This window comes from Aspergillus stella-maris, assembly GCF_047715825.1.
Source record: "Aspergillus stella-maris strain CBS 113639 unplaced genomic scaffold BDV14scaffold_27, whole genome shotgun sequence".
NCBI classification, from domain to species: Eukaryota; Fungi; Ascomycota; class Eurotiomycetes; order Eurotiales; family Aspergillaceae; genus Aspergillus; species Aspergillus stella-maris.
In genome coordinates, this window is record NW_027396821.1 from 271,030 (window position 1) to 297,425 (window position 26,396).

At 51.0% G+C, this 26,396-nt stretch overlaps 11 protein-coding genes across 11 annotated transcripts; 8 read left to right on the forward strand and 3 right to left on the reverse strand.

The window, feature by feature from the left end:
• Window positions 1-5: 5 nt before the first annotated feature.
• Window positions 6-2,786, forward strand: BDV14DRAFT_173439 (WD40 repeat domain-containing protein). Its single transcript, XM_073768733.1, has 7 exons — window positions 6-367; window positions 513-655; window positions 766-1,702; window positions 1,763-2,048; window positions 2,104-2,304; window positions 2,358-2,433; window positions 2,491-2,786. The coding sequence occupies exons 1-7, from the start codon at window positions 363-365 to the stop codon at window positions 2,598-2,600; spliced, it is 1,758 nt and encodes a 585-aa protein (XP_073628182.1). The 5' UTR covers window positions 6-362; the 3' UTR covers window positions 2,601-2,786.
• A 257-nt stretch (window positions 2,787-3,043) lies between these two features.
• BDV14DRAFT_189767 (WD40 repeat-like protein) lies at window positions 3,044-7,286 on the forward strand (the record flags this gene model as incomplete). Its single annotated transcript, XM_073771246.1, has 9 exons — window positions 3,044-3,226; window positions 3,370-3,496; window positions 3,565-3,865; window positions 4,473-4,936; window positions 5,055-5,472; window positions 5,682-5,685; window positions 5,887-5,925; window positions 6,334-6,651; window positions 6,861-7,286. The coding sequence occupies 9 exons, from the start codon at window positions 3,044-3,046 to the stop codon at window positions 7,284-7,286; spliced, it is 2,280 nt and encodes a 759-aa protein (XP_073628183.1).
• Window positions 7,287-7,776: 490 nt separating this feature from the next.
• BDV14DRAFT_173448 (TPR domain protein) lies at window positions 7,777-9,583 on the reverse strand. Its single transcript, XM_073768734.1, has one exon. It carries the CDS (start codon window positions 9,472-9,474, stop codon window positions 7,903-7,905), a length of 1,572 nt encoding a protein of 523 aa, XP_073628184.1. The 5' UTR covers window positions 9,475-9,583; the 3' UTR covers window positions 7,777-7,902.
• A 205-nt stretch (window positions 9,584-9,788) lies between these two features.
• BDV14DRAFT_200208 (SOS response-associated peptidase) lies at window positions 9,789-11,067 on the forward strand (the record flags this gene model as incomplete). Its single annotated transcript, XM_073773456.1, has 3 exons — window positions 9,789-9,815; window positions 9,869-10,394; window positions 10,445-11,067. 3 exons carry the CDS (start codon window positions 9,789-9,791, stop codon window positions 11,065-11,067), a joined length of 1,176 nt encoding a protein of 391 aa, XP_073628185.1.
• BDV14DRAFT_61087 (uncharacterized protein) lies at window positions 11,022-12,157 on the reverse strand. The gene is made up of 5 exons (XM_073777139.1): window positions 11,977-12,157; window positions 11,530-11,927; window positions 11,397-11,476; window positions 11,318-11,348; window positions 11,022-11,268 (listed from the first exon to the last, which is right to left on the reverse strand). Exons 1-5 carry the CDS (start codon window positions 12,061-12,063, stop codon window positions 11,205-11,207), a joined length of 660 nt encoding a protein of 219 aa, XP_073628186.1. The 5' UTR covers window positions 12,064-12,157; the 3' UTR covers window positions 11,022-11,204.
• An 80-nt stretch (window positions 12,158-12,237) lies between these two features.
• BDV14DRAFT_173454 (RNA polymerase II mediator complex middle subunit MED1) lies at window positions 12,238-15,448 on the forward strand. The gene is made up of 2 exons (XM_073768735.1): window positions 12,238-14,175; window positions 14,223-15,448. Exons 1-2 carry the CDS (start codon window positions 12,550-12,552, stop codon window positions 14,817-14,819), a joined length of 2,223 nt encoding a protein of 740 aa, XP_073628187.1. The 5' UTR covers window positions 12,238-12,549; the 3' UTR covers window positions 14,820-15,448.
• An 875-nt stretch (window positions 15,449-16,323) lies between these two features.
• BDV14DRAFT_173456 (uncharacterized protein) lies at window positions 16,324-17,108 on the forward strand. The gene is made up of 2 exons (XM_073768736.1): window positions 16,324-16,793; window positions 16,845-17,108. The coding sequence occupies exons 1-2, from the start codon at window positions 16,752-16,754 to the stop codon at window positions 16,971-16,973; spliced, it is 171 nt and encodes a 56-aa protein (XP_073628188.1). The 5' UTR covers window positions 16,324-16,751; the 3' UTR covers window positions 16,974-17,108.
• Window positions 17,109-18,639: 1,531 nt separating this feature from the next.
• Window positions 18,640-20,467, forward strand: glnA (glutamate--ammonia ligase). Its single transcript, XM_073768737.1, has 5 exons — window positions 18,640-18,829; window positions 18,895-18,927; window positions 18,983-19,075; window positions 19,217-20,143; window positions 20,190-20,467. Exons 1-5 carry the CDS (start codon window positions 18,827-18,829, stop codon window positions 20,205-20,207), a joined length of 1,074 nt encoding a protein of 357 aa, XP_073628189.1. The 5' UTR covers window positions 18,640-18,826; the 3' UTR covers window positions 20,208-20,467.
• Window positions 20,468-20,571: 104 nt separating this feature from the next.
• Window positions 20,572-21,317, forward strand: BDV14DRAFT_173462 (uncharacterized protein). Its single transcript, XM_073768739.1, has 3 exons — window positions 20,572-20,613; window positions 20,669-20,786; window positions 20,858-21,317. The coding sequence occupies exons 2-3, from the start codon at window positions 20,701-20,703 to the stop codon at window positions 20,934-20,936; spliced, it is 165 nt and encodes a 54-aa protein (XP_073628190.1). The 5' UTR covers window positions 20,572-20,613; window positions 20,669-20,700; the 3' UTR covers window positions 20,937-21,317.
• A 179-nt stretch (window positions 21,318-21,496) lies between these two features.
• Window positions 21,497-23,427, forward strand: BDV14DRAFT_208836 (major facilitator superfamily domain-containing protein; the record flags this gene model as incomplete). The annotated part of the gene is made up of 6 exons (XM_073775497.1): window positions 21,497-22,012; window positions 22,127-22,334; window positions 22,417-22,623; window positions 22,703-22,837; window positions 22,913-23,122; window positions 23,209-23,427. 6 exons carry the CDS (start codon window positions 21,497-21,499, stop codon window positions 23,346-23,348), a joined length of 1,416 nt encoding a protein of 471 aa, XP_073628191.1. The 3' UTR covers window positions 23,349-23,427.
• A 931-nt stretch (window positions 23,428-24,358) lies between these two features.
• On the reverse strand, window positions 24,359-25,861 carry BDV14DRAFT_173467 (nucleic acid/nucleotide deaminase domain-containing protein). Its single transcript, XM_073768740.1, has one exon. The coding sequence runs from the start codon at window positions 25,847-25,849 to the stop codon at window positions 24,404-24,406; it is 1,446 nt and encodes a 481-aa protein (XP_073628192.1). The 5' UTR covers window positions 25,850-25,861; the 3' UTR covers window positions 24,359-24,403.
• Window positions 25,862-26,396: the final 535 nt, after the last annotated feature.

A 26,396-nucleotide genomic window follows, 5' to 3' on the forward strand; every position in this document is an offset into this window, starting at 1 on the left:
TCCCCGGTTCCTGTGGCTACCCCAACGGACTCATTAAATCTCCTCTCCTCTCTTCTGCAGCCTTGGTCGGCCTGTTGTGTCTCCTGCTGATTGTTCTACGGCACCGTATCATCTGTTCGCAACCTCTCACCAACCTGTCCGTCGGGCTTACGCCGAGAACTCCGCGTGCTCTTTCGCGAACAGTCGGGGAACGCAGCAGGCTGCGCCAGCAGTTCACTCCCTCGTGCACCATCGCGTTGAGCCCAGTGGCTACGACTTCGCTCCTTTCTATGAGCTCTTGTCTTGCGTTCGAGAAGCTATCACACTAGGAGAGCGACGTCGCGCTATTTTCTCTCGCAACCTATAAGGCCTATCACGCCACAATGTTGTGAGTTATTATCAGCATTCCTTCCTTATCTTGCCGTGTCAGAAGCTGTCAGAAATCTGAAGCATGTTTTCGGTTGGCCGGCTGCTGTTATCTCAGACGCCTTGCAGCTCTTCGGTAGTTTTTTGATTAACCTCCGAGCTTATAGTGTCCTTCCCCCGCCTCCGCCTCGCTATACCGTTCCGGTTGCATATGCAGCCGGAGCATCTAATGGCATGGCTGTGCCCATTGTGGAGACAAACAACATTATCACGCATCCGGAGAAGGGTTGCCCGCTGCAGGCCGGAGAAGGTACGTACCAAGATGTGCAAGCAAGGGCAGGTTCCGAGGCGCGGCGCAATAACGCAGCATCTCAATCTTCTGTCAGCTTATGACATTGCTAACACTGCGCTCGTGTATAGGAACATATCAGCTTCAGGACGACCTGCATCTAGCTACCCCTCCCCCACACCCTTCTGAAGCGCCGATCATCAATCCGAATCCACTTGCGACGAACCCCAGTCCTCCCACATCCGGTGTCAAGCTGTCGTTAGTTAGCGTTGGATCTCGAAACAAGACCTCGTTCCCTGCGAAATTGACTGTCACTGCGCGACCATTCGGAGACGGGAACAGTGCCCTCGCTGCGCCGCCTGTGAAAGACCCCTCGAAGAAGCGAAAGCCCAAGAACAATATCATCAAGAGCAGCTCATCGTTCGTCTCGCGAGTTATTATTCACGAGGCCAACTCGAAGCGCTTGAGCGAGCGGGATCCGGATGGACTATTTGCGTTTGCGAATATCAATCGCGCATTCCAATGGCTCGACTTGAGTTCGAAGCACAAGGACGAACCGCTGTCGAAGATTCTTTTCACCAAGGCACATATGATCAGTCACGATGTTAATGAAGTAACGAAGAGTAACGCGCATATTGATGTGGTCATGGGATCGTCAGCCGGGGACATCTTCTGGTACGAGCCGATATCTCAGAAATACGCCCGAATCAACAAAAACGGGATCATCAACAACTCCCCAGTGACGCATGTCAAATGGATACCGGGATCGGAAAACTTGTTCTTGGCAGCACATGAGAATGGTCGGTTGGTAGTGTACGATAAGGAGAAGGAAGATGCTCTCTTCAACCCAGAACTACCTGATCAATCAACGGAATCAGTGAAGTCAGCCAACTGGTCATTGCAGGTGTTGAAGTCTGTCAATTCAAAGAACCAGAAGACGAATCCTGTCGCTGTTTGGAAGCTGGCGAATCAGAAGATTACGCAATTTGCGTTCTCCCCAGATCAAAGACATTTGGCTATTGTTTTAGAAGACGGGTCCCTACGGTTGGTGGACTATCTTCAAGAAGAGTGAGTTATTGCGCCTTCGCTGGAAATGCCTCTGTTGCGATCCCGCTAACTATTCTTCAGGGTTCTCGACGTTTTCCGTAGTTACTACGGGGGACTTACCTGCATCTGTTGGTCGCCAGATGGAAAATACATCGTTACTGGAGGTCAAGACGATTTAGTTAGTATCTGGTCACTACCGGAACGCAAGATCGTCGCACGATGCCAAGGCCACGACTCGTGGGTTTCTGCAGTAGCTTTTGACCCATGGCGATCAGATGAGCGGACATACAGGATTGGCAGCGTCGGGGACGACTGCAATTTGTTGCTTTGGGATTTCAGTGTCGGCATGCTGCATCGTCCGAAAGTGGTACGTCAGGATTCAATCTACCTCAAATCTCCATCGTCTGAACATTGTGCATTAGCATCACCAAGCAAGTGCTCGCAACCGTACAAGCTTAGTTGCGACTAATCCCCAGCAGCTTAGCCGCCTTAGAGCCGACAGCTCAGGGAGAATGAGATCAGACTCTCAGCGAACGGCCGCAGACAGCGAAACTGCCTCGGACCAACCTGTTCAGCACTCCGTAGAACCGAGGGCAGGCACAGCATTGTTACCTCCGATCATGGTTCGTCATGTCAAGGAATTATTATCGGACAATCTTTGCTAACGTTATCGTAGTCGAAAGCCGTCGGTGAAGATCCTATTTGCTGGCTAGGTTTTCAAGAGGATACGATCATGACATCTTCACTAGAAGGTAAGCCAACTTCATAACTAGTATATTGACCTCAATTGCTAATAAGATAACCAACAGGTCACATTCGTACATGGGATCGTCCTCGAGAGAATGTCAATGACAACTTTGGGGATTCGTCGGTTGCGCTGGGAACCAGCCTCGGATCTGGTCCATCATTGGGCCAATAGTGAGACTCGCTATGACACTGGCAAAAACACTGTAAATAGGCACATACTGTTTCAATCATACCCACTCGAGCGTGCCCCGGCAAGATGTTCGGATATGCTGTCAAAATCCTACGGTAGAGGAAGCCACCTGGTATTGCAACCATTACACGAAAGCAAACTGCACAAACCAGACTCCTTTCGTCCCGAGCAATTTCCATGAAAAGATCAATGTAATTCAATTCATAAAACATCACTAAGCCCAGTAACCTGTAGACGTGAGTATACCCCTCGGAATATTTATTTCCCGGGCACCCCGACCAGCGGACGCGGCGTGGCATCCACACATGCATAGGCCAGCCTGGAGCTTCCACGCAGTCGGCCTCAGCAATACTACTCCGTCCCTCAACCAGACTCACCACAATCCCCTAATCCGCGACACAATGGGGTCTCCCTCCCGACTGAGCATGGGGTCAGCCCTTGGGCTCCTCTTCTTCATCTTCGTGCAGCTTTCGGCCGCCTTGAAATTCGACATTGTGGCCGGGAAGGGCGAACGGTGTATTCGGAACTTTGTCCTTAAGGACCAGCTTGTTGTTGTTACTGCTATTGTGGATGGGCAGAGGGGGGATGGACAGATGGTTAATATGCATGTATGTGGCATTGGGACATACTCCGCACTTGCTTGGACCTGGGATATGGATTCGGACTTTGATTCTCAGGAATTCGACCCTTGTCCACGGTCTCGGGGTGCCTCCTTTGGAGTTGCGGTATGCTAATTGGTATTTCTGAACAGATCAAAGACTCGATGGGCAATGACCACGGACGGCCGAAGGATGTTATTGGCGAGACCCGCCAGGCTTTCACATCCCCTGGCGATACCACCTTTGACGTTTGCTTCGAGAACACGCTTGTCAACCGCCGTATGTCCCTCACCCCGATCTTGAAACACCTTCGAAATTGGTCAGAGATCTAACATGACATGTTATAGGTGGTGTTGCGAACCCCCATCGAGCGATCGAACTCGACGTCGACATTGGCGCCGACGCCCGCGACTGGTCCAGCATTCAGGCCCAGGAGAAGCTCAAGCCCATCGAGACCGACCTCCGCCGCATTGAAGAGATTGTTGCTGAAGTTGTCAGCGACATGGAGTACCTCCGCGCTCGTGAGCACAAGCTCCGCGACACCAACGAGAGCACCAACGAGCGTGTGAAGTGGTTTGCGTTCGGTACTATGGGCATGCTGGTCGGTCTTGGTGTCTGGCAGGTTATCTACCTGCGGGCTTACTTCCGGTGCGTTTCCGGCTTTGAACACGGTTTTGTGCTCCATGCTAATGGTTGTTTTCTTATAGTTCCAAGCATCTCATTTAATCTCGTTTCTTATATCCTGCGTTGTGGATAAGAGGCGTGGGAAGGGTTTACGCTGATGATAAAAGATGGAGTCTTGATGCATTTGTTGCGTGCTTTCCACCTGATGCAGCCTCGGATATTTCACGGTATACTGTTCGAATACTCATGATTATTGTTATGACACTATACATATGGGAGATGTAGGTTACTGCTTCACAAGTCCCCGGGCCGTAGCATACTAGTTAGCATCACTCAGTATCTGTAACTTACTAGCCAGCCATACTTAGGCCGGCCTCTTATCTATCGCCAAAGGGTACACCAATGACCGTTCTAGATCAGTGTGGTGTTTTGAAATCGACCTTTCCGGTTGGCCTCTTGAACGCTGCAAACACACCAAACCCGCTGCCACCCGTGCCTCGGATGATGTCAGTCCCGCATAATCACCTAGCTCCCCCATCGTAATCTCAAAAAAGTCTCGCCCTTCTTCCCCCAGCTTTACAAAGAATTGTCCCTCTATATCCAAATATAAAGCTATCATGACTTCACTAAGACTCCTCCACCGCCTCACGCGCCCCTCAACAACCTCCCTCCCCTTCAACACGAGCGTCTCCCTCGCAACCCGCACCTTCGGAAGCTCGGCAATCCGCTCAAACCACAGCAGCAGCACCAAAGATGGCGAAGGCCGCGAGCACTCAACAGCGCCAAAGCACCGCGCAAACCAAACAGAGAAGCCGCCGAACCCAATCGTGCCAAACACGACGTCTACAATGACGAAGGACTTCCCCAAGGTCGGACAGAACAATGCGCCGCCGGAGATGCTGAACTCTGTCGATCCGAGCTTTAAGCCCGTTGATACGTACCCCGGGAAGATTGAGCACTTTACGGGTGGGCGCCAGGAACCGGGGGCGCAGAAGCCGGAGTTGGGCGTTGGTGAGATGGAGGGGATTACGTTTAAGGTTGAGCCGTTGAAGAGGACGGGGGAGGATGTTTCGACTATGAGGGCTAGGTTGCTTTGTTAGTATTCCCTCGGCTTTTACCATGCTGCTCTGCTTTGCATGGAGTGTTCGCTGTGATCAGTGGAGTCTTTTGCTCGAGGTACATGATGTAGGATGGAGCTAACTGGCGGCCACAGACCAGAGCCGAAAGCGTGGTATCCTCGAGTCTGACCTGCTCATGTCTACCTTCGCCGACGTCTATCTCAAGGACATGAACAAGGAACAGCTGGAAGAGTACGACAAGTTCCTCGACGAGAACGACTGGGACATCTACTACTGGGCCACCCAAGATCCTCCATCGGAGGGCGACGCAAATGTCCCTCAAGATACGCTAACTGAGACATGGAAGCAGACTGGTGCTAAGAGCGGCGAATGGGCGCAGACCGTCGGTGCCTTCAAGGCTGCGTACCGGCCTGTTCCGTCAAGATGGACGGACTCTGATGTTCTGCAACTGTTGAGGCAGCATGTCCGGGACAACAGCGCTACTGGGTTCCATGCAGCGAAGAGTAGAAAGACTGGTGGGAAGGGACTGAACAGGATGCCTGATATTCAGACGTTCAAGAACTAGCTGGTTCTAAAGAGTAGATATTGTTGAGCTTGTATATTATGGGAGATCTTGTTGGATTCCAGGTTTAGGCCTGTTTGATAAAATAGGTGATAGCGCGAGTATATTTAGCTTGTAAATGAAGAACACTGCATTTATCGCCAACAGTGACTGTATAACAGGCTCAAGTACGTAAAGGCTAGTATAGATGCTTATATAGTCACGTGACTCGCTTAGCTTAGGGTTGCGGCCCACACAGCCAACCGGCGGCAGTCTCGTCACGTTAGGGCTCCTCCATCTTCGAACGGCTGTGATTTTATTCCCAGCGCAGAGTCTACGACAATTGCTCCGCCCGCGTTCATTCTCCTTTCTCCTCTCGCGGCCTCCTTCCATCGTCCTCCCAAACTCCGATCATGGCTGAGCAGCTGGTTCTTCGCGGCACCCTCGAGGGTCACAATGGCTGGGTTACTTCCCTTGCTACCTCTCTGGAGAAGTAAGGGCACCGATTGATGATTTGCACATGGCGTGGATGGAATGCGTATCGCATTCATGTCCTTTTTTTTTTGTGTTGGAATATGGACATTGGTTCTGACTGGAAGTTTTCGATAGCCCCAACATGCTGCTGTCTGGTTCTCGCGACAAGACCCTGATCATCTGGAACCTGACCCGCGACGAGAACGCCTACGGTTACCCCAAGCGCAGCCTTGAGGGCCACTCCCACATCGTCTCCGACTGTGTATGCCACCCCCGAAATCCCAATTCCCGAAAACCCCGACCAAATCTACTGGAAGCGGGGTTTGATAAGATGGAAGAAAACGTGGGAAAATTTGAATCAGAATCAGTTTGGCTGATGCATGTGCTTGGATTTATAGGTCATCTCCTCCGACGGTGCCTACGCTCTGTCCGCCTCTTGGGACAAGTCCCTCCGCCTGTGGGAGCTCTCCTCCGGTCAGACCACCCGCACCTTCGTCGGCCACACCAACGATGTCCTCTCCGTCTCCTTCTCCGCCGACAACCGCCAGATCGTCTCCGGTTCCCGTGACCGCACCATCAAGCTCTGGAACACCCTCGGCGACTGCAAGTACACCATCACCGACAAGGGCCACACCGAGTGGGTGAGCTGCGTGCGCTTCAGCCCCAACCCCCAGAACCCCGTCATCGTCTCCGCTGGCTGGGACAAGCTTGTCAAGGTACGTTTACATTTGCGCATGTTTTTTCTGCTGTTTAGTTGGTCCAATGATGTTTGCATATCTACGTATTTGCTACTTCAGAGCCTTATGGCCATGAGACAAAAATTCACCCAATGCCTGATGGACACACCAATCTCTCTTTGTTTAGTTTTACTCTGCTTTCGCAGTATCAATTACTTGACGAAAGAAATTGACTAACAAAACAAAAGGTCTGGGAGCTCGCCTCCTGCCGTCTCCAAACCGACCACATCGGTCACTCCGGCTACATCAACACCGTCACCATCTCCCCCGACGGCTCTCTCTGCGCCTCCGGTGGCAAGGACGGCGTCACCATGCTCTGGGACCTCAACGAGTCCAAGCACCTGTACTCCCTGCACGCCGGCGACGAGATCCACGCCCTCGTCTTCTCCCCCAACCGCTACTGGCTGTGCGCTGCCACCGCCAGCAGCATTACCATCTTCGACCTCGAGAAGAAGAGCAAGGTCGACGAGCTCAAGCCCGAGTACATCGAGAAGGGCAAGAAGAGCCGCGAGCCCGAGTGTGTCTCGCTCGCTTGGTCTGCTGACGGCCAGACTCTGTTCGCTGGTTACACTGACAACAAGATCCGCGCTTGGGGCGTTATGTCGCGGGCGTAGATTGGGTTTTGTGAGTTGAGTGTGTGACTGGACGGAGTAGGAAATGGGAAATGACAAAATAATTGTGAGAATCCATGGAAGGAATCTGAATCTGAGCAGGAGAATGAAGAAAGATTAAAGCCTCTCAAAGCTTTTTGTTTGATATCAAACTTTTTTTTCTTATTATCTTCACTACCATCATCGTCATCATCTTCTCCTTTCCCACCCCACCCCATCTCCATCACCGAAAAAAAGGACAGGCATTGGTTGGGATTGTATGAGCCATGAGCAATGAAGCACCTCGCAGGTATTACTGTACTTTGTAAATCGAGGCTTTTCGATGAACCTCGCGGGCGACCACGTGCGTAGATCTACTTAGTCTTTTGGGTTTCTTGTTCTACTGGGCCCTCAATCTTCAGCACTCCGTAGGTTTGGATATATCTGTCCCGGTCGTTGAAGTTTATCCTCGATGTAGAATATCGATCTTACAAGGTTGTTAGTAGCATTGCCACGGCTAGCGGAGACTCTGGTTACTGGTATAGAAGAGTGTGTCTTCGATACAAGTTCATGATATGGAAGATACAGAATAATGTACAACCCCAAGGGCCTCAAACGACCCCAGCCTCACCAACCTCGTTTATCTTTTCTTGTTCATGTTATCAAAAGCCTCCAGTAACGCCACCCTGAGTTCCTTCACACCCGGCTCATTCCCTGTCAACCTAACGTCAGCTGCCTCACGCGCCTTGTTGAACCACTTCTCCGCCTCCTTCTTCTTGCCCTGCATAAACGCCATCTCGCCAAGGTTGAACAAGACCATGACACAGCTAGCGTGACACAGAGTGTCCTTTTGATCTGCGGGAATGCTCTCCTCCATGTAGATCGCCTTCTGGCCCCATTGGACGGCGTGATTCAGATACTCGTTGCGCGAGCTCTCGGGGTCCTGGGTGCGGAACTCCTCATCCGCTCGTAGACTCATGGTTGTTGTGATTTCGGACATGACGTCTACTTGTCGGCACGTTGGCTCGCCGCCTTCGTCTAGGCGGACGAGTTCAAGGCTGCGGAGCAGGACTGCGACGGCGAGGTCTGAGTTATTATTGTCTCTGTAATGGCGGCCGAGAGTGTTGAGGGCGATCGCGGCCTCTGTGCTGGTGACATAGGGGATATCCGAGTCCCTGGCTTCGTCGTCACTGGCGCTGCCGATGCCCTTGATGGAGAGGCCCTTGGACTGGCGATATGCCAGCTCCTTGAGGCTCAAGTCAACGGCTTTTTCTCGTGCGGCCTCAGCCTTCTTGGTATCTTGTACATCGCGGTGCTCGCAGAGCTCGCCTAGTTGAATTGAAATTCCGACAGCTCTCTTGAGGTTCTCGTACCGCTGATCGTCTTCCCATTTGGCAAGTTCCTTCATCCTCTCGTATGTTTCAATGACTTCTGGATTGTCGATCGTCAGTTCCGGTACAGCAGCCGTGGCCGACTTGGGCTTCGTCGCGGCCTTCTTCGCCTTCAACTCCTGGATGACCTTTTCTTGCTCTGCTAGTCTCTCCTCCTGCCGCGCCGCTTCCGTCCTTCCTTTTGTTACCCAAGTCACAAGATTATCACGCAATACTTCCAGAGTACGAATCGCCTGATGAGTAGCGCCAGCCTGCTCCAGCATTTCCGCAGCCTTGATCTTGATCCCGACTACTTCATTTGAGAACGGGTGCATGCCATTCTCCGGTGCAAGCTTCAAAGCTTCCTGGTAGTGCTGAAGAGCCTTCTTTGGCTGAAAATTCACCTCGGTAAAGTAAATAGCTTTGCGAAGCTCCTTTCCGACTGGCGCGGGGTACTTTGCGATCTTCGGTTGGGTTTTTGTTACTTCGAGGTAGACGGCGTGCGAGAAGATGGATACCACAACGACAAGACAGAATATGGCAAAGGGGAGGACGAAGGGGTGTTTGCGCCAGATGCCTTTGGATCCTTGTTTGAGCTCGATGCGGAGACGTTGGAGGTTGCTGATCGATCGGGTTTGGAGGGAGAGGTTAAGGACATGGCGAGGGATGATGGGACGTTGTGGTTGTAGCTGAGTGTATATTATCGAGTTTCTAAGCGGCAATTGAGGTTGTAGAGGTCGAGGATGAGCTGAGAAGGCGATAGATCGTGTGGGGAGGGTAGGTGTTCGGGGACCGCGGAGGAGGGCGCTGCTTGCGCGGCGCGCTGCCACCGCGCTGAGCATTGTGAAAGATGTATATAGGTACTTATTAGTGAGAGTATATCATGTAGAGGCGGTAACTGCGCGGTGGACGTAGGTTTGTTGTTGTTGAACGGCGGTTGACAAAGGCAAGAGGGAAGTTACGAAAGAATCTAAGGGAGCGGAACCGATTCGCTATGACGTTCAAGGCACCCGAGCTACCTACACCTCCCAGGGCTCGCCGTCTACCTAATTCGCGCGCAACGACTTGTCTTTCTGCTGATTTTAACAATTCGCATCCTGAATTTTATCTCAAACTACTAGGAATTGTCAATACATTCTAACTGTACTGTGACACCATGTGCGGCCGGTACGCTCTAGGCGTAGTATGACCCAACACCACCACTAGTATATACCATCATGCTAATTGCCACAACAGCGAATGAATTTCGTCCGCCGCCGACTGCAAGAGCAAGGCATGCCCGTTGATGAATCACCCGAAGACGACGAAATTCGCGAAACATACAACTTCGCCCCAGGCAACATCGGCGTCGTCTACCGCGCCGACACTCCCATCGGCAACCACGATAACACAGAGCACCGAGCAGGTGAAGAGCAAGAGTTAACAGACCCACAAGGCGCGCATGGACCTGAGCCATCAGATTCAACTCCAAAAGATATCCAGTACAAACTTCAAGGCATGAAATGGGGCCTCGTCCCCTTTTGGACAAAGCGACAGCCTGACTACGGCAGTCTCATGCGAACGATCAATTGCCGCGATGACTCGCTGGCCGAGGACCGCGGGATGTGGACATCCATGAAGAAAAAGAAGCGCTGTGTTGTTGTATGCCAGGGGTACTATGAGTGGGAGAAGAGAGGGAAGGATAAGATCCCGCATTATACCAAACGCAAGGATGGCGATCTCATGTATTTTGCGGGGCTTTGGGATTGTGTTTCGTATGAGGGTGAGTTAGTTTCTTGTTTTGCCAATTTGCCCTGGACTGAAGGAAATAAGGCTCCGACGAGAAGCTCTACACGTTTACGGTGATCACGACATCGGCGCGCCCGTCCCTAAGCTGGCTCCATGATCGGATGCCGGTGATTTTAGAACCCAAGAGCGATGCTTGGAATGCATGGCTGGATCCTAAGCGGACGAGTTGGTCGAAAGACCTCCAGGCGGCCCTGAATCCGTATGAAGGCGACCTGGAGTGCTACCAGGTTCCGAAGGACGTTGGGAAAGTCGGCAAGAACTCACCCGACTTTATCGTGCCTGTTGATAGTAAAGAGAACAAGAGCAATATTGCAAATTTCTTTGCGAATGCAAAGAAGAAGACGGAACCGATCAAGGTTGAAGGTGAGGAGGTCGCTGCGAAGAAAGAGAATGACGAGGAACAACCTGTAGCTGGCATCAAGCGAGAACATTCAGATGGTACCGAAGATGCTACGACTGAAGATACCAAGAAGCAGAAGACGCAGGCGTCGCCTCCAGCTTCGCCAGCGAAACCTTCACCGCAGAGCTCAGCGGCAAAACAGAAGCAAATGCGCAGCGCAACGCACAATCAGAAGCCGCTGAAGAAGCCAGAACCTAAAAAGGCGAGCGATGGAACTCCACGAATAACGAATTTTTTCTCCAAGTAGAGATGAATTTCCACGACGAGACGCCTTTATGATTTGATTTTGTCTGAGTAGGACTTTGAGGGATCTATTGCCAGCTGGCCAGCAGGGCAACTATAATACATTCCGGGGTATGATACAATCAGTTCTTCGACGACCGTTTATTGGCTTTCTTCGCGTAGTCTTTGAACCAGCTTTTCTCGTAAGAATGGGCTCAAACCAAGACTGGATATCATGTTAGCTCGAATGACAGAAACGCAGACGTGAAACTTACAATCCATCTCGTGTGATAATGCGGTAAGTCCCTAGAATAGTCAGTATCAAGTCTTCTTAGGCTCATGAAGAGACTATACCACTGGATTGATAGTTCCCGGTCCCACCAACAAACTGTCCATCACCATCAACCTCTAAGCTCCCAAAGATATCCTCAGGCCTATCCACAGTCAATACTCCCGCGCACCACACCCAACAGAGTAGACCACTTACCAAGGAATTCGTCCATATTCAGGCGGCCTCCGACTATCCGACAAATGAATCCAGCCTCCTCTCCCCGCAGACCCAGCACCACCCTGACCACTAGCACCGCTCGTGAAGTCGACATCCCCGCGGCGCTTTCGCTGCCTTTGCCCCGGCATGAGAACACCTCCCGACGCAATGTTTGCACCAGATGTCGATACCATTACTTGTGCCTGGGAAATGGCGTCGGGGTCTTCATGGCCGTACTTCGAGACGACGTCTTGCAGTGTCTCGAGAAACTTGGGGTTCTCGCGGAAGGAGTCGGGGGTGGGCGGGAGCTTCGAGGTTATCCCAATTGAGAGGTCATCGGCAGGCGGCTCAGTCGGAAGAAGGGAGAGGAGGTGCGTTCCATTCTTTGGAAAGACGTACTAGGTGTTATTAGTATGAGTGTCTGTAAGCTTGAGGTGATCTACTTACGATGTGAGGGTGGCCGTCCAGAGTTGATACAGAACGTACTTGGGTCCACCGGGGGATTCGGCGGGACAGCGGTCTTATGCTGAACATGGTGTATTGAATTGACCCTCTCAGGTTGATCAACTTCTCTCTGTAAAAACTGAATTGAGGGATGCTATGTATACTCTGGTACAAGAGTAGCAGGAGCTCAACTTTTGATGACGTAGAGACAAACAGGACAAACTCGAGCTCATGTGATCCACTTTTCTTTCTACCGTTTTACATCGAGCTGCGGACCTTCATTCAGCGCATCGACCGTTGTGATGGGATAGACGAGATGGACTTTATAGTTCAATAGGGGCCATTATTTGTGTCTCAATACGCTCTTTTGACCGACATCTGGCTATATCGGGTGGTGCTTTCAGCTCCCACTGGGAGATTGGTTGGTGTTTACTGAGATGATATCCGAAATCGCTTCGCGATTGTTACTCGTGAGGTTACTGTTGTCGGGCCTTGTTATTCATTTATCTGCTACATCCTGACTACTGCTTCACTTTTCTCTAAAGTTTCTTCAAGGAGGAACCTTTCAACCACCACATGATGGCGACTCCGTCCTCGAAACCGAACCCAGGAGCGACTCCTACGCACCTTACCTCGTCGCCTCATCCTTCCGCGGGGCCAATGAACCGAACAATGTCGCTGAAATCGCCGGCGACAAGGACACCTTCAACCTCAGGGCAAGGTCACGCAAACCATCCCACATCAAACCAGCAGTACGCCACGCCTCTCGCGGTGAACTCGGAGAACGACAATGCGATCTCTTTCAGTTCACCCTCGGCTCTACTGCTCGGCGCCTATTCCGGGATCAGCCCGTCACCGGCCGTTCACGATGCACTGGTTGGGTCGGGAATGAACGATAGTGACATTCAAGCGCTAGGAATGCCAGGCTTGAAATTAGGGAGTGCTCGGGACAATGACGAGGAACGCAGGAGACATATTACCGAGGTAGTCCAGCTACTCAGGGCGCGCGTTGCAGGAAGAGGGGTGAACAGAGAGGGCATTGAACGGCTAAGCCACCTCGAGCGCTTTGAGTCGATCTGGCAGGACGATAACCTGAACATTGCCGGCAACTTTGTCGACCTTGAGATTGACTTTTATCGAGGACAAAACGTTGTCAAGGACGTTAGCTTGAAATATGTAACTACGGAGGGGACCGACGGAGAACGCCGTGAGGAGGCTACGGCCGTCTTGAAGCGCGACCTGATCCAGACCCCCGAGGACGGCGCGCGCGGGAGCTGGAAGAGTCTGGACAATTTCCACAAGAATCTCCAATGGCTGGCTCGGCATGACAAACTTAGCGAGGAGGTCAACTGTTTCGAGGCTATTGAAGGTCTCTATGAGAGTGTGAAGCGGTTATGGAGCGAGGAAATATCCCGTCGCAAAGTACCGGGTGACTATGAACAGCTCTGCAGCGGCGCGATTGGGCGACCGAGTCTTCACATGAGTAGTCGAGTTGGTCTCTGGTTGGATTATTGGGTGCCGCGTGCTCGGGGTTTGGATGCAAAGAAGCGACAATCATCCGACAAAATGAATACGGATACGTCTGAGAATCCAATCGACGGGCCTAATGCAGACGGCAATTGGAGGATCGCCATTGAATGCGAAGAGGGCTATCCGTCTCTTCGCGTCTCGAAAGACTGGCTTGGGTCAGATGTGTTTACTGTGGTCAACCATGGCGAAGAACCAGCTCCGCACGAGCAGGTTCCATCTGATGTTACAGTTGTGAATTGGGCCGATCCCCCGGCTACCCTGACCGGAAATCAAGGGAATGAGAGCATGGACATTGACTCTGCAATGCTCGGCTCATCGCCGAACCGCCGGTTCGTTGCAAGATTGGAGCCAGCCCTCGATATGCCGTTGTTGGTAGCTGCTGAGATCTACCGACATCTGGGAATGCAGCTACCCCAAGAATACAAGATCGTCACATATGACGGGCTATTAGCTCCTGGGTGGTCGCCATTGTCAGCTGAAGGCCTTGGCTCAGATGACTCCACGCAGACCAGCCGCAAGAGGAGCAAGTTATCTGTACAGTCATTCGATGAGGAGGGTAAACAGTGCACCAAGCAACACAGCTACACGTTCCAGCCATTCGAGTCTGCCGGAGGGAGAACATTGAGGGATATCCCTTTCTCCCACCCCCGGCAGCTTGCGGATATTCTTCCGGTATGTTGGCCGTTCAAAGATACTTTGACGTTACTGACTTTACCTAGACGCTGCGTCAATATGCCTTGTTAGCAAACATGATTCGCAGTACATTCCCGCTCGCAAAACCCGACGACGCAGTCTCCGACGAGAAAACCTCGAGTCTGCAAGGTTCGACGCATGGAACGGAAACCAATGGCGACGTAACAATCTTGACGAACGAGAACGTCAACGAGAAGAAGCTCAACATGTTATTGGGCTTGGCCGGCCTGGACACACTGAAGTCTGAAGATGGGTCCGAGGAACCAGCCGCAGAGGAGCTGAAAGTAGATGTGACGTTGCGAACGCAACTTGGACAAGCTCCGATCATCATGCTGCTGTTTACAGTCAACCATCCTAGCTCGAAAGCAGACGAGGTCTCGCTCAGCAAAATCTCAATTAGCTTCGAGGTCGGGCTGAATGGACGCATCTCGGTGGTAGACGTGACCGGGCTCCTGGATGACGATAACAGCTCAACCGATGACACAACCCTAGGCTCGCAGTCCACAGAAGACAAAGCCCAGCTCCAAACCAAGCTGTCGCATGTCCTCGAGACATCGCAAGACATCGGGATCTTAGTCGAATGGGTTCTTAGATGGGTACGTCAGCGGAGAACCCGCGGGTGAGCGACGGCCGTTATCAATATCCGGGGTACCGCGTGAGACAGAGTGGGATTGGTTAGAGGCACCCTTGCAGTTCTGCACTGGGGTGGGGACTGAGCTCTGAAGAGACCCAGCGGCCAGCCTACCAGCTAGTCGGTTAAGAGCCGACAGACACGGTCTCGTCCCCCGGTATCTCCGGATGTCATGAAGTCTAGAGCATGGTTGCGCTTGCCTGTGATACGCTCACGGCGCACGTGGGGGTCGATTGCCGGTGCCCGGTGTTCGAGCTTGAGCACGTCCCAGTCAGGGTCCAAGTGATCAGCGCATTTATCGGTTCCTGCATGTCTGACATAGCAGTAAGCTGGGGGTGCAACACTATTTGCATGAATCATGCTTTTACTCGCTGAGGTCTCTGAGATACCAGGCCGAGAACTGAGAAACTGCAACGAACGCGAAATGAAGATAGACAGGCAGGAATCCAGGATTTCTCAAAAAGAGAGCATGCCCTCCTTCTGTCCGTGATACTCAAATACCTGAAATGAAATGAAAATTCATTTCACGATATGTGCCGCATCCCTAATTCCCCAGCAATGAAGTACGTAGGTAGAGCAACAATATGCCTCATTCCAGATATTCGGCGATGAGGCATTTACAGAGCACAGTACAGCCGGTGACCTAACCAGTAGACAGGAGTAAAAGCAAGGGGTAACAACAACAAAACACCGACCGTTCTATTACTCAATCGAAACATGAAAATAGCTACATTTGCCTCATACAACACATCGCCCAAAATTCCACTGCAAAGCAAATGCGCTTGCATCGGCCTGGAAACAGAAACAAAAAAGTTGAACTGAACGCAGCATGATCGCCTGCGCGAATTACCTACCCGAGACCCAGCTGGATCGATCCATATCCATAATCCACCTGCTGGTCTGCATATGACCGTCAAATCTTTCTAGCTAGCACTGTAGAAATGTTTCTAGATCGCTCTGTGCATGCTTTGTTTTTTGCGGTATTTTCTATCCTACTTTCTCCTTCCACCAAATATATGGTTTGTACTACTGTATCGAGGCTGAGCTGTTACTATGCAAATATGGAGAATCTATTTTTACGTGAGACCTTGCCCCTGCCGGCCTTGCCCTGCCCTGCGCCGCCGCCGGCAAAGTGAAAGCGAACGAGGGCGGTCAGGCCCACGGGTTTCCCCAGGGATCTAAATTTACCTACACGACGCGCTAGTGCTGGGCGTAGTGTGACTGTGACAGATACGTGTATTTTGCAGTTGCCTTATCGCTGACTAGCTTACTAGTAGAAGTAGACTACTAGGAATATCATGAGGATCGAGTTGATGGGATTTGATTTAGATTGCCGACCGATGGCTTTTTGGGGTTACCGGTCGGTGGCTTAGGTTGACTCTGTAGGAGAGTGTCCACTTTGAGAGACTATCATGGTGATCAAGCTCAGGGTTTTATCGAATGACTCTGACTGACTTCAGTTCATAATCATCAGGTTATTGAAAATCTACTCTACAATAAAACTAAACTGCATTTCATACAATCAAACTCAACTTAAGTAACAGCAAGCAAACCGGACCGGTCGCAGTCAGCGCGGTGTGTCATGTCGGCGCTGAAACGGGCCAATCAGGATACAATGATAAGGAACCTGGAGATCTACCAGTCAGAACGCGCAGATTATCGAAATTCTCAGGTCATTATCTCTGTGCTTGGGGGCCGGCCATACAGAGGTGGTTGTTTGGTAAAGTTTGTGTGAGTTTGATCCTGGCCTGATGAAGTTTCAGTTTCTCTTTACCATGGAGGGGTAGCTGTCACGATGGTCGTTGAACGGTGTTGAGGCCGACGGCGGAGGGAATGACTGAAGACTAAGAGCTTATCCGGCGTTGAAGGTAAGGCTTGGCGGGGTCGGTGCTGGCTCTCTTGTAGTATGTGGTGAGCCCAGAGTATGAATTATGAAGTTTGCTCTTTCTTGGATATCGTCTTGGATCTTGATAGATCAGACAGCTGTTATACAAACACAGTCCAGCTCGCTGCTTACAGTACCCATTCTGCACCTCGATATTGGCCGCAACCAGAGTATGGGGTAGACAAGGGAATCCCCGGGGAAGCGGAAGTCAGGCGTGCCCAGCAGCAGGCCACTGGCCACTCCCAGTCAAGCCATTCCTGAATCTCCCGAACTGTCTTTGTCGTTATTTGCTGGCTTGGTTCGAAAACTCGGGGAAAGATGTCTTGGATCGACAGTGCCGCTATTTTTGACTTTATTCTTTCCTACTTCTTCCATGATACAACCATCTTTCAGCGTTGAGTTCTTGAGTTCTTCACTCACACAGCAAGGCAGTTTCAATGACAGATAAGTCCGGTCTCGGGGGCGGCTCTCCCTCTCGTCCTTCCAGAATGCCTGCGCGGATTCGCCACGCCCCACTTGGCCGGCTCCCTTTGCGGTTGTGATTCGGCTGGAAGGCCGGTACGTCCATGGCTCTGGTATTCTTTACGGTACGTACGTGTAACTTTTGCAAGTTGGCTGGTTGGCTTGGTTCCTCGCTTGGTTGAGGTTGAATTGTCATGGTTGGAGTAATTATGACGATGCGATAGATCAAGATCCTGTATGTAGGTCAGGTAGGTATGTTTTCTTTTTCTTAACTATCGTGAGCTTCGCGCGATTGCTTCGGCTGGCGCGCTCCCAGCCTCTTTCGGTTTTCAGTACCACGCGACTCAAGACTAGAGTCAGCCATGGCATGGCGGGGTGGAGGGGCAGCTGCGATAGTGCGCGATAGTCTATATGAGTTTGATAGTACCTTGTATCGCTTGGAACCCGAGTTTCCCTATCGCCGCGGCCAAGTTTCATTCTCTACCTGTTCTCCAACTCCCGTATACAGTTCAGTATTCTCCAACCAGATAAGCAGATTAGCAAGCAGCGGGAAATAACCTCTTCTTTCGCTGTTCAATTCCCGAGCGGTGATTGTTTGCAGAGCGAGGCCTCCTGGTCCAGCTATCTCAGTAGACGATCTAGACTACTATCTACAATGCCACCCCGATAGCACTGGCCAACGCCAATGCTATACCCCTGCAATACCACTCCAACTAAGCACTATAGAGCTTCCTCCTGCAGCCGATATGCAAGCCGGAGCGACTCCTGTTGGTGTGAGTAATATTCTTTACCAACTGCTATGCGTGCGATATCTCTGTCCTGTCGGTGTTGTTCTTTGATGGACGGGTGTTGGGTCTTGCCATACCGGATGATATTCTCTTCCTGCGGATTGACGAGGTCAGCAGACAATGCGCGGTTAGTTTACTAGATGTGTCTTTCCGGGGTATATTCCGCGCACTGCTTTCGATCACCGCCGCGTGGGGTGGGATCGGATCTGGGGAAGTGTTCAGTGAGTGTTGGGATTAGTTGTTGTCTTTGAGGTAGAGAAGTACTATGACTCTGTCTATGTAGGATGTTGTCACGGTGATGGTGCCTTGCATGTACCGGGTAAATTCATTTTCTCATTCTCTTCGTGGGTTCACTGATATTGATTGATTATTGAGCGATGTAGTATGGCAGCGCAGTGAAGCTATACAGATGGTACTACTACAGTACCTTGTCTCCTGACCAAGTAATTAATCCCTCGTACCCCTGACAGACCACACAAAGCTGCGCCTTTTCATGAAACAACGCATGAAAGAAGCCAAAAAGGACCGACGAAAATAGGCGGCGGGGAGGAGCAGCGCTGGAGTTCCGGTAATTTTCAATACACAATACGGACCAGAGGCAAAAACAGCAGGCGCAGAGAGTCAATCATTACTTAAAGCACCCCCCACCCACAGAACTGCTGGGCCTCGCATCTCTCTATCCTCCATCCCTCCATCTTCTCATTCTCTCTCTCTGTTTTACATTTATCTACCGTCCTCCGTCCTCCCGTTCTCTCTTGCTCAGCAACCAGCAGCTTTTGTGTTGTGCGCATCGGTCTATCTTTGACTTTGCATCCATCGTCTTCACATTCAATTTCTATCTCTTCCCCGCCACACATCTTCACAATGGTGAGTCATCGTCCGAACACTTCCAAAGTTGGACTGGACAATGCTAATTCTAATCGTGTTATCAGGCTGAATCTACCACCATCTCCAATACGGAGAACGTGCGTTACCTGCGATCATCGATCGCCTCTTAACAAATACTAATTGTCACTGCAGCTTTTGAAGTACTTGGACCTCGACCAGCGCGGTGCGGTCATGGCCGAGTACATCTGGATTGACGCCAACGGCGGTACTCGCAGCAAGACCAAGGTATGTCTTATCAAGTCAAGACACCACAATATAGCGGGGATCGAACGTCGCCGATAAGGCGCACGCTAATCCTGCACCTGCATCTACCCGCTCCACGTGACCTTGTCCAGATTCCAGAAACTAATGATCGTCCGTTCTTAGACCCTCTCAAAAAAGCCCTCTGGTGTTGAAGAGCTCCCCGAATGGAACTTTGACGGCTCATCAACCGGTCAGGCCCCCGGTGATAACTCCGATGTCTACATCCGCCCCGTTGCCATCTACCCCGATCCCTTCCGCCGTGGCGACAACATCCTCGTCCTCTGCGAGACCTGGGACTCGGATGGCACCCCCAACAAGTTCAACTACCGTCACGACTGCAACCGCCTGATGGAGACACACGCCAAGGAGGAGTTCTGGTTCGGTCTTGAGCAAGAATACACTCTTCTCGGCCCCGATGGCTGGCCCTACGGATGGCCCAAGGGTGGTTTCCCCGGTGCCCAGGGCCCCTACTACTGTGGTGTCGGTACCGGCAAGGTCTACTGCCGTGACATCGTCGAGGCTCACTACCGTGCCTGTCTCTACGCCGGTGTCAAGATCTCCGGTATCAACGCCGAGGTCATGCCCTCGCAATGGGAGTACCAGGTCGGTCCCTGCGAGGGTATCGAGATGGGTGACCACCTCTGGCTCTCTCGTTTCCTCCTCCACCGCACCGCCGAAGAGTTCGGTGTCAAGATTTCCTTCGAGCCCAAGCCCATCAAGGGTGAATGGAACGGAGCTGGTCTCCACACCAACGTCTCCACCACCTCAACGCGTGCTGAGGGTGGTATGAAGGCCATCGAGTCCTACATGAAGAAGCTCGAGGCCCGTCACGTCGAGCACATTGCCGTCTACGGTGAGGGCAACGAGGAGCGTCTCACTGGTCGCCACGAGACCGGCAACATCGACAAGTTTTCATATGGTGTTGCCGACCGTGGTGGTTCCATCCGTATCCCTCGCCAGGTCGCCAAGGATGGCAAGGGTTACTTTGAGGACCGCCGTCCCGCCTCTAACGCTGATCCTTACCAGATCACTGGTATCATTGCGGAAACTGTATGTCCACTTTACCTTGTCTATTGAAAACTGCTAACTGTAACAGCTCTGCGGTGGTCTCTAAATCAAAACTTGTCACTTTAGCGCTCGTATACCCTCCGGCGTGTAAGGGTGTAGTTGAAACGAAAGAGCAGCTGGGCAGTTTGGGAATGTTATAGATTTCTCTGTCTTTCTTTACGATGGTGTTGATTATAATGCCGCAGCTTGCCTTTTGCTTTCCTTATCCCTGCTGGTTTTGCATGCAAATACTTTCTTTGTTAATGGGGTTATGTGTTACGTATAGCATAGATAGTCCAAAATGGATAAATAGGACGGATCATTGAACTTAATATTTCTAGTAGATATACTCTCTTCTTGATGGAAAGCTGCTTCGATGCAGAATAAGCGGTGGTCCAGAGCATCTTCATCCAGGAAGAGCCGCGCCGGTTCGCTGAATTCGCGTTGCATCGCGTGATAGCTGGAGCACAGCAGTCAGCAATAGGCCCGCTCTCCGTATCAGCACGTGGTGTAGCTAATAGCACCTAGATGTTCGCAAGACGGCCTCATTTGGTTAGAACATGGAATGTGGTCTATGCAGGGAGTTCCTTATCTTCAACGTTCTCTTGGCCGGATACTGGGCAGTGGAAATAAGTTCTTGGCTCAAGTTAAGTACCTGACCCCGGCAAGCCTGTAGTCCGACCCGGGAATAAAGACCGAGCCCTAACGTTTATTCAGACTTGGCTGGATTCTCTATTCTCGTCTGGACTATGATGGCTCAAGATGTTTTCATGGGAGCCATAATGCGGGGACGTGATGGATACCATGCCCGTCTGCCAACCTCATCGCTATGTAGGGCTCAGCGAACCTCTCCCTCCAATCTGAAAACAAGATGAAAGCACCAGATGTAGATCCGTCTTATCAGTCGGTGTCCAAAACATTTATCCCGTTTGTGAAGCCCAGACGGTCTTTATCTTGGTTCCTATCAGCCGGATGAGCTCTTATCAAGGTTATCTTCGCTATGGAGTTGCCCCCGGCTTCTCGGATGGGATCCGGCCGGGGAGGATAGAAGCGTTAAACATGGAGGTCTTTCGCTATCAATATGGTTTTATTGTTGGGGTTGGCATCGACTGAGTCTACATTTTTTTCGGGGTTTATCCTACTCTCAATATCTGAATTGTTGTTTGTGAAGTGTCGGTACTATACACCCGTATAGCCCACAGACAACCCACCACCACAATGACGACCCCAAAAGAACCAAACAGCATCGACGAACCCCTCGAAATGTCCGACACAATGGACAAACCCTCCATCTCCCCCGGAACCCACACAATAGACGTCGACGTGGAAGTCCTCCCCGAATACTCAGACGCCTACATGCGCCGCCTCCGCTGGAAAATCGACCTCTTCCTCCTCCCCCTAATGTGGCTCTGCTACGGCACGCAACAAGCAGACAAAACCTCTCTAAGTGTCCAAGCCGTCTTCGGTATCCGCGAAGACACAGGACTAGTAGGCGACCAGTACAACTTTCTCACGACGATCTTCTACCTATCTTACATGGTCGCTGAATTCCCAGGCAACTGGGCGATGCAGAAGTTGCATACTGGGAAATTTTTATCTGTTGTTATTGTTTCATGGGGCGTTATTGTGCTCTGCGTTGCGTTTGCGCAGAACTGGGCGCATCTTATGGTTCTTAGGACGTTGCAGGGGGCACTGGAGTGTACGATTTCGCCGACGTTTATGCTCATCACGGGAGTTTGGTATACGAGTCGGGAACATACGCTGCGCTCTTTGATTTGGGGGACGAGTAATGCGGGGATGAATATTATTGCGGGGTTGAGTATGTATGGGATTGGGTTGCGTGCTGAGAGGAATCCGGGGGGGTTGGCTGCTGTGAGTCCCTTTCATCTTTTTCTTGCGGCGCTCTGGGTTGGGGGGTATATTATGGTATTTGGGCTGGGCTGGGCTGGGCTGGGCTGGGCTGGGCTGACTTGGATTGTGATGCAGTGGAAGGGAATCTCTTTCTTCCTAGGTGGATTGACTATCTTCTGCGGTGTCCTTGTGTGGTTTATTCTCGGGACACCGCGTGAAGTGCGCTGGCTTAGTGAAGAGGAGAAGAAAGCTGCTATTGCACGGGTTATGAGTAACCAGACTGGATCGGATAGGGAAAAGAGATCTGAGTTCAGGTGGGATCAGGTGTGGGCTACGTTTCGAGGTGAGTGCCCTCCCTCTCGATCCTCTCCTACCTATCTTCTATCAAAGGGATAGGGCTATGCTAACAATGGATAATGATACAGACCCGCAAACATACTTCTTCTTTTTTGTCACAATCATCAACGCCCTTCCCAATGGCGCAAATACGACCTTCTCCAAATTGATTTGGAAATCATTTGGGTTTTCGAGTCTTGAAACACTGCTGAAAGGGTCGACGCCTTATTATGCTATTAGCATTTGTTGGTTTTTGACTGTGGGAGTTATTACGTTTAAGTGGCCGAATCTACGATGTGAGTCTAGGACCGTCTTTTTGAGTACTGGTTTGGCTGTTGCGGGAAATACACTAACGAAATCGGTGTGTGCGTATAGTCGCCCTCATGATGTTCTCCCTCCTCCCAGCCTTCAGCGGCATGCTTGCCCTTTCCTTGTTACCAACAGACGGCATGCAGTGGACTAGATGGGGGATGTACATTATGCAAGTTTTTGGCACATTACCTGGTCTGAGTACGTTTCCATTCCCAACCCTACTTCATCCCCCATAATCCCTATACTAACCATGTCGTTTGATTTGGTGCATAGTGATATGGACATTCCTCCCCTCCAACGTCGCCGGCCGCACAAAGAAAACAGTAACCTCCACAATCCTCTTCATAGCATACTGCGTTGGCAACGCCGTCGGCGCACAAATGATGGTTCCGTCCGATGCGCCGAAGTATACGCGGGGGATTACGGCTTGTGGGGTGTTGTATGTGGTGGAGTTTTGTAGTATGGGGGTTTGGAGGTTTTATTGTGCGTTCCCTTTCATATCTTTCTCTTTTCTATTTGTTGGTGATTTTGGTTTGTGGTGTGGGTGTGCTAATGTGCGTGTTTGGCAGATATATGGGAGAATAAACGGCGCGCCAAGATCGTGGCTGAGATGGGGATTGATCAGGAGGAGAGTGCAAGGTTGGGGAAGATCAATGCGGAGAATGATATGACGGATCGGGATAATATTCATTTTAGATATAAGTATTAGGATTGGACTCCTCTACCTCGTATGATGTGGACTTAGAGTACGGGGTGAGATTATTTATAGGTGGGGTTGTAATGGGAAGAAACAACCGTGTGTACGGAGCGTGGCAGATACATAATATTATGCCTTTTGAAGCTACTTCATATCACTATTCTGAAGATTTACACAGTCACCTACTGCAATATGATAATATACACTAGATAACATTAGCCCACCAACCCTTGGAAGAATGAGGATTGACTAGGTAGCGGCTAGAATGATCTACGGGGGTATATGTCTCTAAGCTCATCGCCAGTCAAACATCAAACTGGTTCTAGGAATGAAGCTGTCGTCAGCTAATGGAATCTAAGTACGGATATAGGGAAAGTCTATCTTATTGCCATGCAGTATACAAGAAAAAGGCGCACCAGTCACACCTTCCTTTTGCAGGTAATATAGTTGTTATGGAAGGAGCGTCCCTTGCACCTGCCTTGGATCCCACCGGATGATTATAACCCGATAATGCTTCACTAATTGGGAAGGCACGCTTGCCCTCCAGGTTGTCCTCGGGCTCCAGCTGTTGCTCCTTCCTGATCTTGGTTGTCAGTTTGTCCTATCTTCGCGCAGTCCTTGGTAATTAGTTCCCCTGCGAGCTTGCCATTCGAGCCCTGGGTAGATACCATCCCGCAGGATATGAACCTGCCTCTTTCCTTATGTGCTCTCTAGTAACAGCGCCGCGCCGACTCTATGATGCTAGAATCCATCAGTTGCCTGCTGTGATCGCTATGGCGTGACTCGATATGGCTCTCGCTTTCTTCGGTGTAATTTAGAGGGTATGTCGGTTCTCCAGCAAGTCAAGGACGTCCCGAAACTTGACGAGTACGAGGTATATTGGAACACAGGGCAGGTCGCCGTATCAATAAAGCTAGCCACATATGGAGCCCGTGGGACGGCAATGCTGCGATGACAAACTTTGAATGCGGGCCATGATATTGTCCCAGGCTTGCTTCTCGGTGGACACATGATAATGACCAGCCAGCTTCCTTCCCGCAACCTGTCTGCTCGAACAATCAATGTCCTCAGGACAAAGCAAGCCCGCCAGCGCCAGTATCCAAAGTGTGCACATCATCTGGCAACAACAAATTCTGCCGACTTGTCATGGGCTCGGCGCGCCATATAATGCCTTCGGTCTCTTTGATCTGCTCGATAATATGTTCATCCATTCGTTCAAGCACAGTAGAAAACTTATCCCTCGTGGCTGCGTCGTACTCAATCAAATCAGGAACAGTCCACTGATCATATAACCGCCCATGCGTACTCAGCATCTGGAACCCGCCGTGGTAATGTAGGAACAAGTAGCACAAGTAGCAAAGGTACTTGCTCGTGCCGATTGTCCTTGGCCGGCACATCTCGGTCTTCCCAGATTGGTTGTTTGGCGGAATGCTCTTCGCAAGCTCCACGACCAACTGAATCTCGGCGTGAACATGGCACGTCTGAGCCCATGACTCGTAGGCTATGTTGGTCGGTGTACTCGCGAAGGGAGTCAAGTACTCGATATGGGTGCGTTGAAAGATATGTTTGTATTTCGCTGCTACAGCGACAAGGTCGCTAGCGATCCGCCAGTAAGCGCCTATCTTCTCGAGCTGGCGGAGTGTTTTTGTTGCTGCGGCGACTTGTCGGGTTGGATTGTCTCCTCCTAGGATTTCAAGCTTTGACGCATATTCGCCTATCAGGGGTTCTTTACACCAGGTGTATGATGCTTTCACGAGGTTTTGGAGAGCCTCTAGCTGGTCGTCCGCTTGACCACCATCAGAATCGGAAAAATCCTTTTCGAACTCTTCATAGACTTTCCGGATCTCCCGTATAGAAGTCTCAATTGCATCTCGAACCCGCCGTTCCGGTTTCCGAGCATACACGTGCTGCGCTCGATGCAGTAGATTCTCAAAATCCTGCCACAGGGCCTTCTTATGCGTTCTGGCCAGATGTTTCGGCTTGTTCCATTTCCGGGAGCGGAGACGGCCGAGGAGTTTCTGCGTATGCTGTGCGATAATAGAGCGGAAGATTGTCTCTGTACTGTTGGGTTCTTGGGCAGGACACTGGAGTTGTGTGACGACAGTTTGAAGTAATGCCCTGACATTTTCGTCGATGGCGTCCATGCCTGCTACACGGATTATCAACGTGTATGGACAATTTGAGGTGTCGATATATTGCTCAAGGCAAACAGCGGCAACACTCTGCGCCCCCTCCGTAACAGCAGCGATGTAGGCGAAATCGTCGGCGAATTGCTTCTCAACCTTGAGGGGTAAGAAGGCATCATTCTTCTTGTAATTCTCATTGCCATCTCCTTTACATTCGTCCTCAGGCTTAGTACTCTGCAGAACATCCATAGGCACCGCATTGGTTTGCTTTTCTAGCGTGACGAGGTGCTGTCGAAAGGCATCTTGGGAGACGTGGGACCAGATAGTTTTACATGGTGAAGCGGTTTGGATTTGCCGGAGAGAAGGAGGGGAACATGAACTTGACATGGAGAAATAAGGAGTGTAGAATTGAGGCTGGACGGGGTAGAGACAGCAAACAGAGCTTGATGCGGGAAAATGGTAGAGTCACGTGACATGGATATTCAAGTTCAAGCCCAGTATCAAGACTCTCGAGGAGGGATGAAGTGAACATAGCTTAGAGATGTCTCATATAAGTGGCTTAGAGTACTAGTTAGAGCTCGAAGTTTGCGCCAGCTGAGCAGATCGAGGCGCGAGCCTGCCCTGTCCCACCAAAGTTGATGGTCTTTGCGAATTGGCCGTTTCTTGCTTGAAGTCAAGAACAAGTGGGACCGACAAGGCCTTTTCGTGACTAGACTAGGCGTAGGAAGCGAGGCCTGGGACGGCGATGGAATGTGCAGGGGATGATTCATTGGGTCATACAGCAGATAGCTCACTTGCTTGAGACAACAGAAGAGTTCGAGTCTCTCGCACGATAGCCCTATACGCGAAGCAAGGAATGGATGTATCTACTTTCACACGGCGCATTCGAAACCCCGCGCTGGGAATCGTTCAACCGGACAATATGCTTGGTCTA